The 18,909-nt window shown below is 40.2% G+C and overlaps 1 protein-coding gene across 1 annotated transcript; it reads right to left on the bottom strand.

Annotated features, from left to right (window-relative positions):
• Positions 1-2,388: 2,388 nt before the first annotated feature.
• Positions 2,389-4,515, bottom strand: mrps16 (mitochondrial ribosomal protein S16). The gene is made up of 3 exons (XM_014133614.2): positions 4,351-4,515; positions 3,272-3,538; positions 2,389-3,063 (listed from the first exon to the last, which is right to left on the bottom strand). Exons 1-3 carry the CDS (start codon positions 4,361-4,363, stop codon positions 2,942-2,944), a joined length of 402 nt encoding a protein of 133 aa, XP_013989089.1. The 5' UTR covers positions 4,364-4,515; the 3' UTR covers positions 2,389-2,941.
• Between the last annotated feature and the right edge of the window lie 14,394 nt (positions 4,516-18,909).

Here is an 18,909-nt window from a genome sequence, read left to right on the forward strand (position 1 = left end):
TCTCTTGATCAAGAGCAGTCACACATCCAAACATCTGACTGAGGCTATGAACCTGCCACAGTAAATAAAAAACACATTTGGTTACGCTGAAATTCTGAATGACTTCCTCGTCTTTTCATGGTCAGGTGATTGTTCAGGTGCGTTCTTAAGATTTGCAACATACTGTTTAGTACACCATGAACACACCAGTTATCTATGGATCAATATCAATTATGTGATATCGATACACACTCCCTCTATGCACACTCTGCACACTTACGGACACTGACACTCCAACACACACACACTTCATTTGCTCACACACACAGATATTCATACCGACTCTACACACACACTCATATGCAATCATCATGTACAGTGCATTCGGAAAGTATTCAGACCCCTTGACTTTTTACACATTTTGTTAAGTTAAAGCCTTATTCTAAAATGGATGAAATTGTTTTTTTCCCTAATCAATCTACACACAATATCCCATAATGACAAAGCAAAAACAGGTTTAGACATTTTTTACAGAAATAGCTAATTTACATAAGTATTCAGACCCTTTACTCAGTACCTTGTTGAAGCACCTTTGGCACCGATTACAGCCTCGAGTCTTCTTGGGTATGACGTTACAAGCTTGGCACACCTGTATTTGGAGAGTTTTTCCAAATCTTCTCTGCAGATCCTCTCAAGCTCTGTCAGGTTGGATGGGGAGCGTTGCTGCACAGCTATTTTCAGGTCTCTCCAGAGATGTTCAATCGGGTTCAAGTCTGGGCTCTGGCTGGACCACTCAAGGATATTCAGAGACTTGTCCCAAAGCCACTCCTGCTTTGTCTTGGCTGTGTGCTTAGGGAGCAGATTTTGGAGCAAGTTTTCATCAAGGATCTCTGTACTTTGCTCCGTTCATCTTTCCCTCGATCCTGACTAGTCTCCCAGTCCCTGCCGCTGAAAAACATCCCCACAGCATGATGCTGCCACCACCATGCTTCACCGTAGGGATGGTGACAGATTTCCTCCAGAGGTGATGTTTGGCATTCAGGCCAATCTTGGTTTCATCAGACCAGAGAATCTTTTTTCTCAAATATTCTGAGTCCTTTAGGTGCCTTTTGGCAAACTCCAAGCGGGCTGTCATGTGCCTTTTACTGAGGAGTGGCCGCTCTACCATAAAGGCCTGATTGGTGGAGTGCTGCAGAGATGGTTGTCCTTCTGGAAGTTTCTCCCATCTCCACAGACGAACTCTGGAGCTCTGTCGGTGACCATCAGGTTCTTTGTCACCTCCCTGACCAAGGCCTTTCTACCCCGATTGCTCAATTTGGCTGGGCGGCCAGCTCTAAGAAGAGTCTTGGTGGATCCAAACTTCTTACATTTAAGAATGATGGCCACTGTGTTCTTGGGGACCTTCAATGCTGCAGAAATTGTTTGGTACCCTTCCCTAGATCTGTGCCTCTACACAATCCTGTCTCTGCGCTCTACGAACAATTCCTTCTCCTTTGGTTTTTGATCTGACATGCACTGTCAACTGTGGGACCTTATATAAAGGTGTGTTCCTTTTCAAATCATGTCCAATCAATTAAATGTACCACAGGTGGACTCCAAGTTGTATAAACATCTCAAGGATGAGCAATGGAAAAAGGATGCTCCTGAGCTCAATTGCGAATCTCAAAGCAAAGGGTCTGAATACTTATGTAAATAAGGTATTTCTGTATTTTAATATTTTTACAAACATTTGTAAAAACCTGTTTTCGCTTTGTCATTATGGGGTATTGTGTGTAGATCGATGAGGTAAATGTTTTATTTAACCCATTTTAGAATAAGGCCGTAACGTAACAACATTTTGAAAAATTCAAGGGGTCTGAATACTTTCCGAATGCACTGTACGCTGCTGCTACTCTTTTTATCATATATCCCGATGCCTAGTCCCCTTACCCCTATACATATCTAACCCTACCACTCCCTGCACATTGTAATTATGGTATTGAATCTGACCCTGTATATAGCTTACTTACTTGTGTTCTTCTGTTTCTCATGTATTTTTGTTCTACTTCACTTTGTTTTTTTATTGTACTACTGACATCGATTACTGCATTGTTGGGAAAGAGCAAGCAAGAAAAGCATTTCACTGTACATGTGACAATAAGCACTTGAAACTTGATACAAATGCTTTACTTTCCTTGTTGGAACAGCAGTCTCTTGCCATTTGAGAATGTAATGCATTAAAATACTTGTGTTAAAGTATTTGAAGTGTCACCAAGAACTGTCCATTAAGATAGTTTCACCAAGAAAGTTCTAGGGATGGAAGACAATAAATGTGACATTGAACAAAAGAGAGGAAGTTAAATCATTGTAGATCCTGTCAACATACCCACCCACCTATTGCATTACTCTCCTGTGTTAGAGGAACTTAAATATTGCATCAAACAGTTTATTGATTTACCACAGGGACTTTTAACATTACGCAACATTCATATTTGTTTTACCTTGGAAACATGTCAGTAGTGGAATATCTGTAAACACAGCCAAACCATAAACGGAAAAAAAATTAAATACTTGCTTTGATCATCAATTGATAAGCGACTGAGCTATTACACAATCCCCTACTTTCTGAAAACAGTATTCAAAACATTCATTGAGCAAAGTGGCATTTAGCAAATGTTACTCTAAAAAAGGTATGATTTGGAAACATCCCAAACACAATGGTAATTTATAACTTGAACCACAAGAAACTGTTTATTAAACAAATGTATTGCTATAAAGATGTGAATACACTGCACACTGGTTACATAAGAAAAGCTGTAGGAAAAGCACTGCTTCTGAATATTCATAGTTACACATAGAACAAAGGCTTTCACTGGGAACAGTCAGCCTTTTGGGAGGGGAATGGCATATATGGCTGTCCTTCGTGCACATTGCCCACATCCTGCTACGCTTGACAATCCCACACGTTCCAACACTGCAGCTCTCATAGTTCCTGCTGCTTATCTACCTCCTCCAGAGCTGCTCGTTCTGCTCGTTCTGCCAGGGCCCTGCGACGCTCTGCCTCTGTTACTGTCATGGGATGCAGGGGGAAGAACCCAGCAAGTCCTACAGGAACAGAGATGGGAGGGATGACAGTAACTTAGACCACATAGATTCCAAGGTAGCATTGAGACTTTAGTGGAGGTATTGAGTAGTTAAAAGTTAGTTTATTAACCTGTGATTTAGTGTATTTTGCATGATGTAGGCCTTACATTGGTTGTTTCAATAAACCTGGAAAGTGTGTGTTTTCAGGGTGAGTGTAGACAGAACACACCTAGAAGTTTGGCCACAGGCTTCGTTGGATGTGCACCACAGCCCATCCAGTACTTGATCCTGTCAGAGTTGAAACTGACCAGTTTCTCATTGTAGATGTTTGGCAGGGGGTCATAAGAGCCTAGCTGTTCTATGTATTTACTGTCTCGTGCTCGCTTGTTGTAAGCTGACACAATCCGGTAGAAAGGTCTGTTAGACTGTTTGTGGCCAGCCATTGCCAATCTGATGACAATGTGTCCTCCATGGTATGTCTTCAGTAGGAAGGATGCTGTAAGAATAATACAACGAAATCTGAATGTATTGTTTTATAAAAAAGGTACAATGCATATGCAATTAAATTGCCCGATTTTTTTATTTATTTAGAACAGCATTTGAACTGGGATGTTTTCTCTAAAAAGAATCAGTGTGAAAAACTGTCATTGGTTGTTTGGTTGGTAAGTCATTTTCATCACTAGGGTCCGTCTTACGTCAATTCAGTCAGTTTGTCATGTAAATAGTGTGAACGTTACCAGGTGCTTAGGCGGGTTAGTTAGGGATTCATGAAATGTTTATGGCAAACGTCAGGCCGCACAACGCATCAGTATCTGCAATATACTCGAAACTGGATAACTTCACAACAACCACGGTAAAACATGCTGGAACTCGGTTTAATCATGAGAAATAAATGTGAAAATCATCCAACAGTATTTCACGTCTGGACAATAAATCATTAGCGCGTCAATTATTATTTTTTTGTCAAAGTAACCAAGAGAATACTAATTAGCTAGCTATAACCCTATCCCTGGACCGAAAGCTACCTACCTAAAGACTTGCATACCATCCCATAACGTAACATAATTCCTAGCTATGATGTAGCTAAGTATCTGTTTTGAATTCCATGAAAGGGACATTTGGCTACTTATTAGAAATATCATAGTGTTATCTAACGTTAGCTATACCAATCACTGAGGCTAGCCTAGCTAACTACACAGTAACGTTACAGCAACATCGAGCTGACGTATAGGCTTACTAGTACCACTCCTGCTTACTAGCTAGCCCATGTTGATAGTGTTAGCTAAATAGCAACCGGATCATACTTACATAGACGGACCATGTTTCGGTATACGCTGCAAAAGAGGTCAAACAAATACGTAAAAGCTCAATAACGTTTTGTATATTACATAATGCCGTACTTGCACAGCCATTTTTAAACAGGAAGTGATGTTCCTTGAAGCGTTTCCTCTCATTTTTGTTGCTGTCCACCAGATGGCGCAAGTGGACTACGCTGCACTGTCCGAGCTCTTGAAGGGCGTTATAAACACGAGGATAAGGATATTTTTGCATGTAAAGTTGTACACTTTACACTTATGATAGTTTTTATGGATTTAAGATACAGTCACAAACGTCTAATATATTTTTTATAGAAACATCATGGCCCAGGATGTGTATCAAAATCAATACATATTGATTTAAATATTTATTTTGCCTATCTAATGAAATGTTCAGTTATTTTTCAGCCATTAACGATTGAAAATACATACATTTGTTGAATTGTAGTAGGCTATCAGGTCTGGTAAAATGAAACAGAGACTCTAAAAGTATACTGTATTTATTTGAGTAAAGGAAAATGTATGTGTAATTATTTGTGATGGATTGCAATTATAAAAGATGTTCAAAAAGGTGGTTAATGCCTCGATTTGATTTTAATTTAAAAGTCAGACCAATGTAGATCTCTTCTCATTCTAGATGTCTTTAGATGATTACACAAGTTATACTCTCGTTCCAGCAACTGCAACAGCAGGATAGAAACATTGATTTCCTGAGAGTGACCCATGAATAGAGGGTTCAGTGCTTTGCATGATGTACACCGGGTGCACTGATATTTGTTCCCTTTGGGAGCCCCACTCCGTCGCTGTTGGAACATGGTGATTTCACACTCCTGTTGTGGAGAGATGCTGTTCCTGTGTGTGTGACAAACACATGGTTTTCTCTGAGGGGTCAGACTCAGATAGCCCTTTGTCTCTGAATGAACGCATAGTTATATTTGATAACAGATACTACATACAGGTAACTGCCAAAATAAAGGAAACACCAACAGTCTTAATTGGGCGTTGGGCAACTACGAGCCGCCAGAACAGCTTCAATGCCCCTTGGCGTAGATTCTGCAAGTGTCTGGAGCTCTTGGAGGGATGTGACACCGTTCAACCATGAGAAATTCCATAATTTGGTGTTTTGTTGATGCTGGTGGAAAACGCAGCCTTGGGCGCCGCTCCAGAATCTACCATCAGTGTTCAATTGGGTTGAGATCTGAGGGGTATCCTACTAAGCAGGTTTGAGGAGTTAGCAAGGTAACTCTGGTCAACTCTGAGTTCAACTCAGGATAACCAGTCATACGAAAGTGGCTCACCTTTTTGCCAGGTAAATTTCTATAGCAGCGAATCCTTCAGAACTAACCTGCTCTGAGGCAGGCTAACTCCACTTACCCTGAATTAAATACTGAGCCACGAGTTGAGGACCAATGAAATCAGATTCCATCCCTCTTGCAAAGATTGCGTCATCATCCCCTTCATTTGAGAAAGATGACTGATAAAATATTTTATTCATGAAAAGTTTTTTTGTGTGTTAAAAATGTGTAATGTTAAAATATATCACATTATACATTTAGTAAGGACAGAAATCCCTTTTAAACTTAATTCGCAGTCATAGCAGCAGGATGTAGTGGTGTTGCAGCACCCCCTGATAAAATGAGTTACCCCTGAATGAGCGGAGAAAAATACTCCTCAGCACCCACACCTTAAAACATCTTACGGTGGCCATGTGCACAGTAACACTTTTGTTTGACATACTAAAATAATTGTATCGACAGGAGTGGGGAAAGGTGCTTGCGGTTGTACATTCATAAGCACACCAAAGTCGGATTTAAGGATAAGTAAAAAAATAAAATAAAAAAATAAAAATTGACGGCACCTCTAAAAGCCTATTTCAGCCATAGTCTGATGAATTTGCAAGATCACTTTTCTTTCAATATCCACCGTCGTAGTATGGATGAAGCCTGAGCTGGAATGTGAAGCTAACTAAAGCTGGTTAGCTTTAGACAACCCTAAGTAGATCTAGCTTGCTTCATGGGATATGCCTCTGGTGACAGTGATACACACACGTAATTCTCACCAAACTGTCAACAACAAAAAACATCTCAATTGTTATTTTTCACAATATTTCCTCTTGAATCACTGAGATCAGGATCTGTACTAATCGATTTCATAATTTTTATTATGTTTATTGATCAGATATTATGCATTTTAGCAACATTTTCACACAATTCTCATTACGTAACAGTTTTCGAAGTCCAAAACCGTAATAAACAAATCTATATTTGTAATATTTTTGAACTTTGCTCTACTAATGAAAAGGCCTGAGTTTAACATAACACTGAAAAATGTTATATTTCAAATGAAATTATACAATTATCTTAAAATTAAATCTGACTTGATTTGAGCTCTTTAGCTGTTTCGGGAAGGAGAAGGCCAAGTGTGTTGAAAGGGGTGTTTGAGAATAAGAACCTCATTCTGAAGGCATATAATCTACTAAACTTGTGCTCAAATGTACTAAATGTACTAAACTGCATCGTGGGTGAATAAAATTGTATTTAACAACTGATTGGAATGTTTACAGGAAATTGAGTAATGAGACAGATGTCCACAGATACTATGTTTGTACTTAATAAATATCAGTTTAATGTAAACTTCAATTAGTATAGATACAGTTTTCATGATTTATGGACAAACTACAGCAACATATGTTGTGTTTTATTCAAATAAGTAATGATAAATAGTTTTTAAGTGTGCTGCAATTTTTTTTATTACCCTAGTGGTAGTTGCAGTCTTGTCCCATTGCTGCAACTCCCCTACAGACTTGGGAGAGGCAAGGGTTGAGAGTCCTCTGAAACACAACCCTGCCAAGCCGTTCTGCTCGTTAACACACTGCTTTCTTAACCTGGAAGCCAGCCACACCAATGTGTCTAAGAAAACACTGTCCAGCTGGCGACTGAAGTCAGTTTGCAGGTGCCCGGCCCACCACAAGGAAATCTCAGCCGGCCAAACCCTCCCCTAACCCGGATGACGCTGGGCCAATTGTGCGCTGCCTCAGCCTGGGATTGAACCCGGGGCTGTAGTGACGCCTCAAGCACTGTGATGCTTTAGACCACTGCGCCACTCAGGAGGCAACTAGTGAGCTGAGGATTTCATCCGGACGCATTTCAGTAAAAATTTGGGGTGAAAATTTACCAAATTCGAGCGAAAATGTCAAATGTATTTAAAATAAGACACTTTACCAAAAACTAGACATTTTGTCCTCCGAATTATAGTTGATTTTAGCAGATGCATCGTTGTTTTGTAACTCAATTTGCTACAGACATCACCTACCACATAAACACCATTTAAACCCCCTATAATCCTTTGAGACCCCTCTTTCCAAGTAACTGAGATTTCTTCTACCCATGGTAGCCAAAATAATGGGAAACTGGGAATTTTTATACATCACCCTAAGCATCATTTACTCAAGTGTTTCCTTAATTTTGGCAGTTACTTCTATGTCCAAAAGACATAGCAGTGACTCCTGTACTGTTATACGGTCCGTTATTACTGTGTGGCCTACTCGGTCACAGAAATTTTAAAGAAAACTGTTTTGCTTATGTGAACATGTTTGTCATTTTCTCATCCTTCATACACAATTTATAGAAAAAAATAGAATAATGTTGAGGATATATTTTCGACAGAGAGATCTACATGTCGATCCCACTTGGCAAACACTGGTTGAATCAACGTATTTTTTTTCTCAAGTCATTCCAACAAAAAAACGCAATGTGAAGAGAATAAATCAACCTGGAAACTGATTGGATTTGCAAAAAGTAATCAATGTAAGGGAATGTTGTCTTCTTTTCACCCAACTTCACAAATCCAATAACTTTGTGAAATGTTTGTTGTTTTCATGTCGAATTCACCTTAGTGACCTCAACCAAATGTAAATCAAAACTAGACGTTGAACTGAAGTCTGTTCCCAGTGGGATCATGTCATCATCAGTGGTGTAAAGTACTGAAGTAAAAATGCTTTAAAGTACTAATTAAGTCGTTTTTGGGGTATCTGTACTTTACTTGACTGTTTATATTTTTGACAACTTTTACTTCACTATATTCCTAAAGAAAATGATGTACTTTTTACTCAATACATTTTCCCTGACACCCACAAGTACTCGTTACATTTTGAATGTTTAGCAGGACAGGAAAATGGTCCAATTCACGCACTTATCAAGAGAACATCCCTGGTCATCTCTATTGCCTCTGATCTGGCGACTCACTGAACACAAATGCTTTGTTTCTGAATTATGTGTGAGTGTTGGCGTACGCCCCTGGCTATCCTTAAATTTAAAAAAACACAAACAATTGTGCATTCTGGTTTGCTTAATATAAGGAATTTGAAATGATTAATACTTTTACTTTTACATTTTCTTTTGATATTTAAGTATATTTAAAACCAAACACTTTTAGACTTTTACTCAAGTAGTATTTTACTGGGTGACTTTCACTTTTACTTGAGTCATTTTCTATTAAGGTGTCTTAACTTTAACTCAAGTATGACAATTGGGTACTTTTTCCACCACTAATCATCATTACACGGTACAAAACTACAAAATCACCCATTGTCGTCCATTGAATTAGCTTTTGGATATTATCTTTTTGTGGAATAGATTATTCTGTATTTAGTTGTAATGTTATTAATGTCTCTTATTTATGTGCATTTCCATCATATTAATATAATTATTTTACACCTAGTGACTGGATAGCATGTTATTGTTTGGTTATTATTTAGATATTGTATGAGACACGACCACACATGCATTTTGGTTTGAATATTATTCAACAAATGTGTACTTCTAAAGTACATAACCCAAAATGATGCACGTTAGATCATTTGGTTAACCAGTTCATTTGCAATCCAAGAGGCCCAGTCATGTGCAGTTGTAGACGGCCATTAAAGGACTAGAGATGGTATTCAGGGCAACAACGTCATAATTACGCTGACCACTTTTCTGTGCCATTTTTTTTAAATGAATAGGCACTTTTCACAGTTTGCGAGCAAGCAAAATGCATCTTACATGGTGAATCTGCAGTGCGTGATTAACTGAACACTGACATTGATTCCATTGGTAGCTGAGACTCTCATGAGGACCCCATGCTCTTTGGACACCAAGACGAGTTGTCCTGCTATAATCGTCTGTGACTGTTCAGTTAGAGGCGCTCAGATGACCAGATAATGTACCAGGAAAGAGGTAGAAAGGATCACTTTAAGACAAGGCCTTAAATTAAATGCATGTATATATCGCGATAGAATTTGTCCACCTAAAGAAATGATGATCATGTTTTAAAAGCGGATAATGGTTGCAAACAACACAGTGTGTAAATGCAGTTAACTGTAAAATATACCCAAGCTAAAATATAGCTAAGACTGAAAGGTCCCCTCCGGTGGATTGGACCAGACATTGGGCTTGATGAAAAGACATGAGTAAGTGGTCTCCCATAAAGAGTGAACAGCCCATGCCGACTCAGAAAACAGAGAGGTGGGTGAACTCCGCGTAGGACCAGTAAGCCAGTTTCACACGTTCAATGGGATAATGTTTTAACCAGAATTTCTTTGCCAAATATGCATTTTATCAGGCAGATTATTGAGGAGAGGGGGTGCCAAGGAGGCCAGATGAAGCTCCACACTCTCCCATGACGCCAATTAGATTGTCTGTTCTGCTAACATTTGCGTTTCACATCTTGACAGAAACCACCACATTGTCTTCAGTGTGATTTACAAGACATTTTAGAGTTACATTTTAGTAATTTACGTTCTTATCCAGAGCAACTTACATGAGCAATTAGGGTTTAAGTGCCTTGCTCAAGGGCACATCAACAGAATTTTCACCAGTCGGCTTTCGGTTACTGGCCCAAACCTCTTAACCACTAGGCTACCTGCCGCTCTGTTTGCAATACGATTCCATTAGATTTTCTCTAAGTTTGTGCACTACTGAATCAGGACATCATCTTCTACGGAAAAGGACAGAAATAGATCATTATTCTTTTGGAACATAGTCAAATTTGTGAGGTTCCATATTTTCATAACTTTACTGGAGAAGTATTCAGATCCAAATCCATGTCTCTCTATATATGGCCGAGACCTGAAGGTTAAGTTAGTCTCATTAGAACCAAAACTCCTCCACCCTGTAGAACTTCTATACATGTTTAATCAATAACTCCCCACATCAATAAATGTCAGACCATCTCATCAGTTCATTTCAAAGTCTTGAGTCTGACTCAGTCCCCTGCTGTTTTAATTGTCTCTGTCCAGCTACAGTGGTGCCATCACCCTCTACAGACCCATGGGCCCAACAGAGACAGACACAGGGGAACTTTGGCTCTCACATGTTGAGGATCAAATTATGTATTTTTCCACAGAATGATCTCTCAGATGGATTCAGTGAGACTAATTGTGTCAGCATGCAAAATGGAAGCTGTTACTTTCATCTTCATTAAACAAAGGACTTGCTTTCTTCCATTGGCTTTTCAAAGAGAGGCTTCCTTAACTGATTAAGAGCAAAACACGACTAGTCCATCACATGCTGCTAGGAGTTTGTTGTTGCCTCTGACTGTCGAGCAGATAATGCTAAATGGATGCATCCATCTCTAAAACAGCATCAACATCTTTATTAGACAATTTGTAAATGGACATGGTCACATGGCCTTCTGATGTCTTCTGGTGTACATGCAGCACATCTTTCAGACAAATATTTTAGAAACATGTACTTAAGCACAAAGGCATGAAAAGAACAGATAACACTTTAAAGAGCATTGGCAAAACAGAAACCTCCATTATCCAGGAGGTGAATGAGAGCTCCATTGGTTTGTGAAGGCTATGACGAACATGATGGTCCCTTTAGTTTAATCTGCTTCAGTCTGAGATGTGCCTGTAGTCTGGAGTGGTGCAGACAGTAGCTGATCAGTAGCTGGTCTGCATAGTCACAGCTTGTTAAAGGGATTATGTTTGGGGAACACAGTCCACTCACTGTGACTTCTCCTCAGGGGTCAGGGGTCATGACCTGCTCACCATCCCAGGGTCCACAGATATCTGCTGGACGAGGGGAGGCTGCGGAGCAAGGCTGGTTGATTTTGAGAAAGGACGAGAGGATTTGGCATGCACATCAGAGCATGGTGCCACAGCATGGGGTTCTTTCACATATTGTACACACACATCACATGCACTTACACAGACACACACAGACATGCACACGCACACGTCTATTTGTTGAACTGTACACTATATTCACAATGTGGTACATGGAGCACATCATTTTGGTTTATAGATTGTTGCTTGTTTATCACTGTTGTCATACTGGAGCTTACTGACGCGTAAGAGGTATGGACAATGTGGACAATTAGCTTAGTTGACCACTACAGCAGGTCACACACTGTGGTGAGAGGGAAGTGGAGTTTGATTAGATTTTCTAATTATACAACGTATTAATTAGCTAATACAAAAACCACTCAGGATGTACACTGAGTTTACAAAACATTAGGAACACCTTCCTAATACTGAGTTGCATCCTCTTCTGCCCTCAGAACAGCCTCAATTCATTGGGGCATGGACTCTACAAGGTGTTGAAAGCATTCCTCAGTGATGCTGGCCCATGTTGACTCCAATGCTTGAGTGTGAAAAACCCAGCATCTTTGCAGTTCTTGGCTCAACTCATTGCGCCTGGAACCTACTACCATACCCCTTTAAAAGGCACTTCAATATTTTGTCTTGCCCATTCACACTCTGAATGGCACACAGACACAATCCATGTATCAACTGTCTCAAGGCTCAAACATGTTGTAGCCTGTCTCCTCCCTTCATCTACACTGATTGAAGTGGATTTAACAAGTGACATCAATAAGGGATCATAGCGTTCACCTGGATTCACCTGGTCAGTCTATGTCATGGAAGGGCAAGTGTTCCTAAAGTTTTGTACACTGAGTATACATCTCTTGTGTTAATATGCAAAGGGATTTAGTGGAATTTATCAGACATCAACCAAGAGAAATTAATCAAATAGGTTTTAGATTTCCACTTAAATTAGTCACAGAAATATTGTTTGAAATATTCATGCTCACATGCTCTCGGAATGAAATCTCATGCTTGCTCTAATCTTTACTTTGTGTTTTAGCAGTAATATAACTTTAATAAACTAACTCTTACTTGGCAATTATAATTAATTGATGGCCTCTTTAGAGAAGAAATGAAATGGTGATAATGGAATAACACTTTAAATATATACAATATATGGTCTAGGTCAAGATTCCGGAATGTGTTTTCAATCATAAAATGAGTGTTTACTCATATACAAACCTGCGTCACTATTAAAATAAGGTAATATCTGCTCAATGTTTGATGCTTCCATAAGTTATCTTCAATTAGGCTTTCAGTGATACAACAAACAAAACACTTAGACTGACATGGTCCTCCTCTGACAGACAAACCAACTGGGTTGTTATCTGAATGGCTCTACAGGCTGTCCTCCTACTCAACACACAGCAGGAGCAGCTAGGACTTGTTTTACACCATTTACCTGTTATCTTAATGCTCGTGTGATGGTGTGATGCAAATCATCAAATAATTGGATATATGCAATTAAATAGTTTATGGTAAAATACCTTGCTTTGCAGATCTATGGGGAACAGGCATGATACCTCCACAACACTATACATACAATGCATTTGGAAAGTATTCAGGCCCCTTGACTTTTTCCACGTTTCGTTACGTTACAGCCTTATTCTAAAATGTATTAAAAAACATTTCCTCATCAATCTACGCACAATAACCCATAATGACAAAGCAAAAACAGGTTTTTAGAATTGTTGGCTAATTTATAAGTACTCTGACCCTTTACTCAGTACTTTGTTTTAGCACCTTTGGATGCAATTACAGCCTCAAGTCTTCTTGGCTATGACACTACAAGCTTGGCACTACTATATTTGGGGAGTTTCTCTCATTCTTCTCTGCAAATCCTCTCAAGCTCTATCAGGTTGGATGGGGAGCGTTGCTGCACAGCTTTTTTCAGGTCTCTCCAGAGATGTTACAGTGAGGGAAAAAAGTATTTGATCCCCTGCTGATTTTGTACTTTTGCCCACTGACAAAGAAATGATCAGTCTATAATTTTAATGGTAGGTTTATTTCAACAGTGAGAGACAGAATAACAACAAAGAAATCCAGAAAAACGCATGTCAAAAATGTTATAAAATTATTTGCATTTTCATGAGGGAAATAAGTATTTGACCCCTCTGCAAAACATGACTTAGTACTTGGTGGCAAAACCCTTGTTGGCAATCACAGAGGTCAGACGTTTCTTGTAGTTGGCCACCAGTTTTGCACACATCTCAGGAGGGATTTTGTCCCACTCCTCTTTGCAGATCTTCTCCAAGTCATTAAGGTTTCGAGGCTGACGTTTGGCAACTCGAACCTTCAGCTCCCTCCACAGATTTTCTATGGGATTAAGGTCTGGAGACTGGCTAGGCCACTCCAGGACCTTAATGTGCTTCTTCTTGAGCCACTCCTTTGTTGCCTTGGCCGTGTGTTTTGGGTCTTGTTTTGGGTGTTTTGGGATTTCAATCCTTCACGACGTAGTGTGTTACCAATTGTTTTCTTGGTGACTATGGTCCCAGCTGCCTTGAGATCATTGACAAGATCCTCCCGTGTAGTTCTGGGCTGATTCCTCACCGTTCTCATGATCATTGCAACTCCACGAGGTGAGATCTTGTATGGAGCCCCAGGCCGAGGGAGATTGACAGTTCTTTTGTGTTTCTTCCATTTGCAAATAATCACACCAACTGTTGTCACCTTCTCACCAAGCTGCTTGACGATGGTCTTGTAGCCCATTCCAGCCTTGTGTAGGTCTACAATCTTGTCCCTGACATCCTTGGAGAGCTATTTGGTCTTGGCCATGGTGGAGAGTTTGGAATTTGATTGATTGATTGCTTCTGTGGACAGCTGTCTTTTATACAGGTAACAAACTGAGATTAGGAGCACTCCCTTTAAGAGTGTCCAAGGCTCCACTTTCCGAAGGCCCTGTATACAAACAAAACACACACAGACTCTAACTGGAGGGGCTATTTGAAGTGGAGTTATATTTGACAGTAGAGCGATACTAGGGCAGCTTGACTGAAGAGGACAGGTAGGCTCTGCCACAAGGCGATAAGGACTTTTGGCTATGCCAGGATCAGCTTGTTTGTGCCTCTGTAGGTTGTTTAGTGAGAATAAAGGACAGCTATTCCTCTCTTTCTCAGTGGCAGGATGTTAACCTCCCACACCTTACACACACAGATAGGAACACCTAACTATTTCCCACGTTCAAATGGCCTAAATCAAACTAGTTGGGCAGGCTCTTCATCTCCAATGCTTCTGTCTACTACCAGTGACATGTCTACTGTATACCAATCCAGTGAGCTTGTTATGTTATGATACGACAACAGGATTCATGCAATAATGTGCAGTGACAGGATGTCACCCACGCTGCCATGGATCACCCTCCACCCCCTTCATCCCCCACCCACCCATCCAGCTGGGGACACTTGCTGCCTGACTGATGTCACCTCCACTCCCCCACTTCTCTCTCCTCTCCTCTTGGGGGATAGTGATGGAGTTCACCTGCCCTCCACTCCAATCTGTCATGGTCATGTCTATCTTGTGGGCCTCATCCCCTCCCCCTTATGATGTGCTTTTGATTTTGACATTGTCCAGTGTCTCCCTGGAGCCCGTGTCTGTCTGTCTGTACTAATGAGATGAGCATCTCTGAGCAGCACCCTCTGATTAATGAAAGCACAAAGTTTAGAAAGCAGCTCTGCTTCCCTCTTACAAGACTGTTTTATATATATGCTCTCTCTCCGCATCCTGATCAAATAATTCCCATAAGGAAGCAATAAAACATTTGGATAATTCCGAGCAGATGTGAACATGCCTCAGCAAGTTAACAAGATTCCACTGGACATGCAGAGCAGACAGCGTCACAGTGTCAGGGCTGCAGAACCACGTTACGTTCTCTGGGAGTGGGAGGGCCGTCTCCTGAGCCTGGGTCTCCTGCGCCTGGGTCTCCTGCGCCTGGGTCTCCTGCGCCTGGGTCTCCTGCGCCTGGGTCTCCTGCGCCTGGGTCTCCTGCGCCTGGGTCTCCTGTGCCTGGGTCTCCTGCGCCTGGGTCTCCTGCGCCTGGGTCTCCTGCGCCTGGGTCTCCTGAGCCTGGGTCTCCTGCGCCTGGGTCTCCTGCGCCTGGGTCTCCTGCGCCTGGGTCTCCTGCCAGTGCTCTGCAGCAGTCACACCTGTCTGAACACAGTCCAGGCCACAGAGGAGAGATAGAGACCGCTCTACCGTTCTATCACCTCTATATGAACATGAAATATTTTAGAAGTAACATTGTTGTGTTTTTCTTCAACATGATCATTTTCAGATACATCAAGTATAGCTCAAAATTAAAGAAACAGTGCATGCAAAGTGGAGCCCACAAGCTGCGTGAGAAGTCAGAGACTCCAGAGAGAAACAAATAGAGCTTTGTAGTATGAAGGGGTCTTTTCTTATAAGAGAGTGTAAAATAACAAGAAGCTCTATGATTACTGGTTAACAGTATATCTTATGTTTTTCAAGTTTTGGACATTGGTAAAGGACCCAAGATTTGCAATTTTTCTTAGTGGGAAATAGTTGAATTGGTTGTCTGTAACCAATTTTGTTTTATGTTGCAAATATATTTTTCTCCTTTGCAGTGGGTAGTGTACACTATACAGTGTACAATTTGTTACAATTCAGTAATATACACTTTTTCACACCAACAAAATGATAAGCGTTCCATATTTGTGCTGGAGATAGACGTTTATATGAAAGAGAGAACTGCACTGGGAAAATAGTCATATCTTAGGGAAGTAACACTTGGAAATGAATACTAGCAGACGGTAACCCCACAAGATTAAGTAAAGCTTTATTCATGCAATACTTGACTTTGTTCAGAAAGATAATGGTTAAATAGGCAATGCCTCTCACCAAAGGTTTTCTTTGTGTACTTCCAACATGAATAGCTAAATATTGTACAAGGCACACTATGAGTTGATGAAGGAGGGAGATAGGATGCCTTGCAGAGAAACAGCAGTATTCACCTATGAGCTAAAAAGAAACTTGGGTAATTGCCATGTCACAAATAATGAGGCTATGTAGCAAAGTGTTTGAAGAACAAACCACTGATCAAGATAAGATTGGAGACAATATGATAAAATGAGAAGTGTTCTCTGGCTTGTGAATTTGAAAAAGAACAAGTGACAGTCCCTTCTTGGAATCAGATGCAGAGAGAGGGGCTGGATGTGAATACCCCTGATGGTAAACATGACGTATAGCCTGGAGGACCCGTGTCAATCAACTGTCAAAGGTCACAATGAGACATCTTTCTCTGGACAAATACCCAGTATCCCCCTCAGACAGAAAGGCTCACCAGAAATGATCCTGCATGTAGTAGTTTGCTGTACTTTCATCAGCCATTCGTTTACCTTGTGAATATAAGAGCACATAGAGAGGTGTTGTAAAGTGACGACATCGTCGCCCACTAGCGGACAGAGCGCACCTCATTGAGCCATCACGCGCCTAAAAGTATTGAACTGATCATGCAGCCAAAACGAGAATACAACGATTGTGTAAATGATATAGCGCACAATGCTTAATTTTCACTCACCTAAAAAAAGTCTCAAGTCTTTTGGTGTCATTGTATGCCAAGAGTTTAGAAAATAATATTTTATGAGAACTCTCAATTTTAGTAATGTGGCTGAATTGTGGTTGTGGATCGCAAATAAATGTATTGAGTGATAATGCATGGCTGGTTATTTCGGCAGGGTAGTCCTGTAATTTTTACATAGCCCCTATTGGAAACCTAAAATCAAGTGGAACAGACAAAACACACAATTGTATAAAAGATATTGCCTGATAGTGTTGATATTCACATTGTTAAAACTATATTATCTGTAACATTGTTTTAAATAATATGAATCATTGTTATTATCATCATTGTCATCAGCATTTGCATTTGATTTAGGACCACACTAAAGAAAGCCAAAGTGAAGATGGAACAAAATGTGAATGTTCACATTTTGTTGATTTTATTGATTTTATAGTTCTACAATTAAAATGTTCCATATTATTTTACAGGAATTTCAAAAAAGCAAAGACACAAACTTGAAAGGACACTTTAAGTAAAAAACATACTGAAGCTGCCTTACATTATCCAGAGGTTCAAAATACACACTTGAGGGAAGTTGATTTACAGACATCTCTTTATCGAGAGAGAGAGGGAGAGAGAGAGAGGAGATACCCAGACCTTGTAGAGGCGCTGCCGAAGTTTCCATCTAAAGAATGTTTTTCTGGAAAACGCTTTGTTTGGTTTTCAAGTGATTGATGCTTGACTTAATGCTCGGTGAGTCTTCCCAGGAGGGTGAGGCGGGCTCTTTGTGCCTTTTTATCCCATGTGAAGCAAACCAAAGCGGGAGAGTGAGAGTCGTAGCTATTCGGCAGGGTACCAGGTCCTCCCCACCGGCGCATCTGCATGTGAAATCGCCATTTCACCCCTGCACACTCCCTAATTGTTGCAAAAATTATTTGTGAAATTGCCTTCCACCAGGAGTGTTTTCCACGGCGATTGTCACACAATTTCCTATGCACGGCAGGCCCACAGAGTTGACACACGCAAATCTTTCTTACTTAAGAATGTAATAGTTTTAACCTATTCATTTTATTACAATTGGCTTTAAGCTATTGCTATTCGAAAGATCCCTCTTGTAAATGTTCTTTATGCCTACCTGTTGTTATACTACCACAATGGGTGGTAGGCTATACCAATAAGCTTGCACGTATTACTAAAACGATTTGACATTCTTGACACGCAATTTTAGGCCTAATGAAAGTTAAAATGTTAACATCCAAAATGACATTTCTTAACCTATATTGTGCTATTGAATTCCACGGATGTCCGTGGAACCTAGGCTAGCCACAGGTGTCATCTGCAGCAGAGAACGTTGATATCTAGTAGATCATATTGAATTAGCCTTTGCAAAAATGTCAAAAACGTGTCTTTAAAAATGTAAGCTGTACGTCAGATCATGATTTTGAATTATACATTCCTGTGAGCTACTTTCAGTAGAAATCACCTCTAATAGCCTACATCTCTGTAAATTCACTTTTTTGAAGACTTTATTTATTTATATTTATTTATATTATATTCCATTTGTATTGTTTGAGTGCGTTGTACATACAATTTCCCGTCAGACAATTGTTTCAATTCATTAAATTACAATTACTTAAATATGCAATTGAAAAGTCGTTGAAACAGATATATACCAGATAGGCCTTCACTAATCCCGATTATTGGTCATTGCATGCTTTGCAACTCACAGTTAGGCCACTTACGTTTCGCTTGTTGGGCCCCTTTCTACGATTTATGAGGGCAAAGTTCCCTTTCAATAAATGAATGCAGCTTATTGGTGTGGTCCGGCGTCATAGCCCGCTGTGCCAGATTTCTTCAAGCTTGCTAAGACACCTCGGTCCCTCAACTTAAAGATCCAATCCATC

The sequence above is a fragment of the Salmo salar genome, chromosome ssa12, assembly GCF_905237065.1.
Source record: "Salmo salar chromosome ssa12, Ssal_v3.1, whole genome shotgun sequence".
Taxonomy (NCBI): Eukaryota; Metazoa; Chordata; class Actinopteri; order Salmoniformes; family Salmonidae; genus Salmo; species Salmo salar.

Coding starts and splice junctions, on each gene's coding strand:
- mrps16 (XM_014133614.2), bottom strand. Junction 3,064..3,271: donor GCCTGTGGCCAAACTTCTAG/GTGTGTTCTGTC, acceptor CTGTTCCTGTAG/GACTTGCTGGGTTCTTCCCC.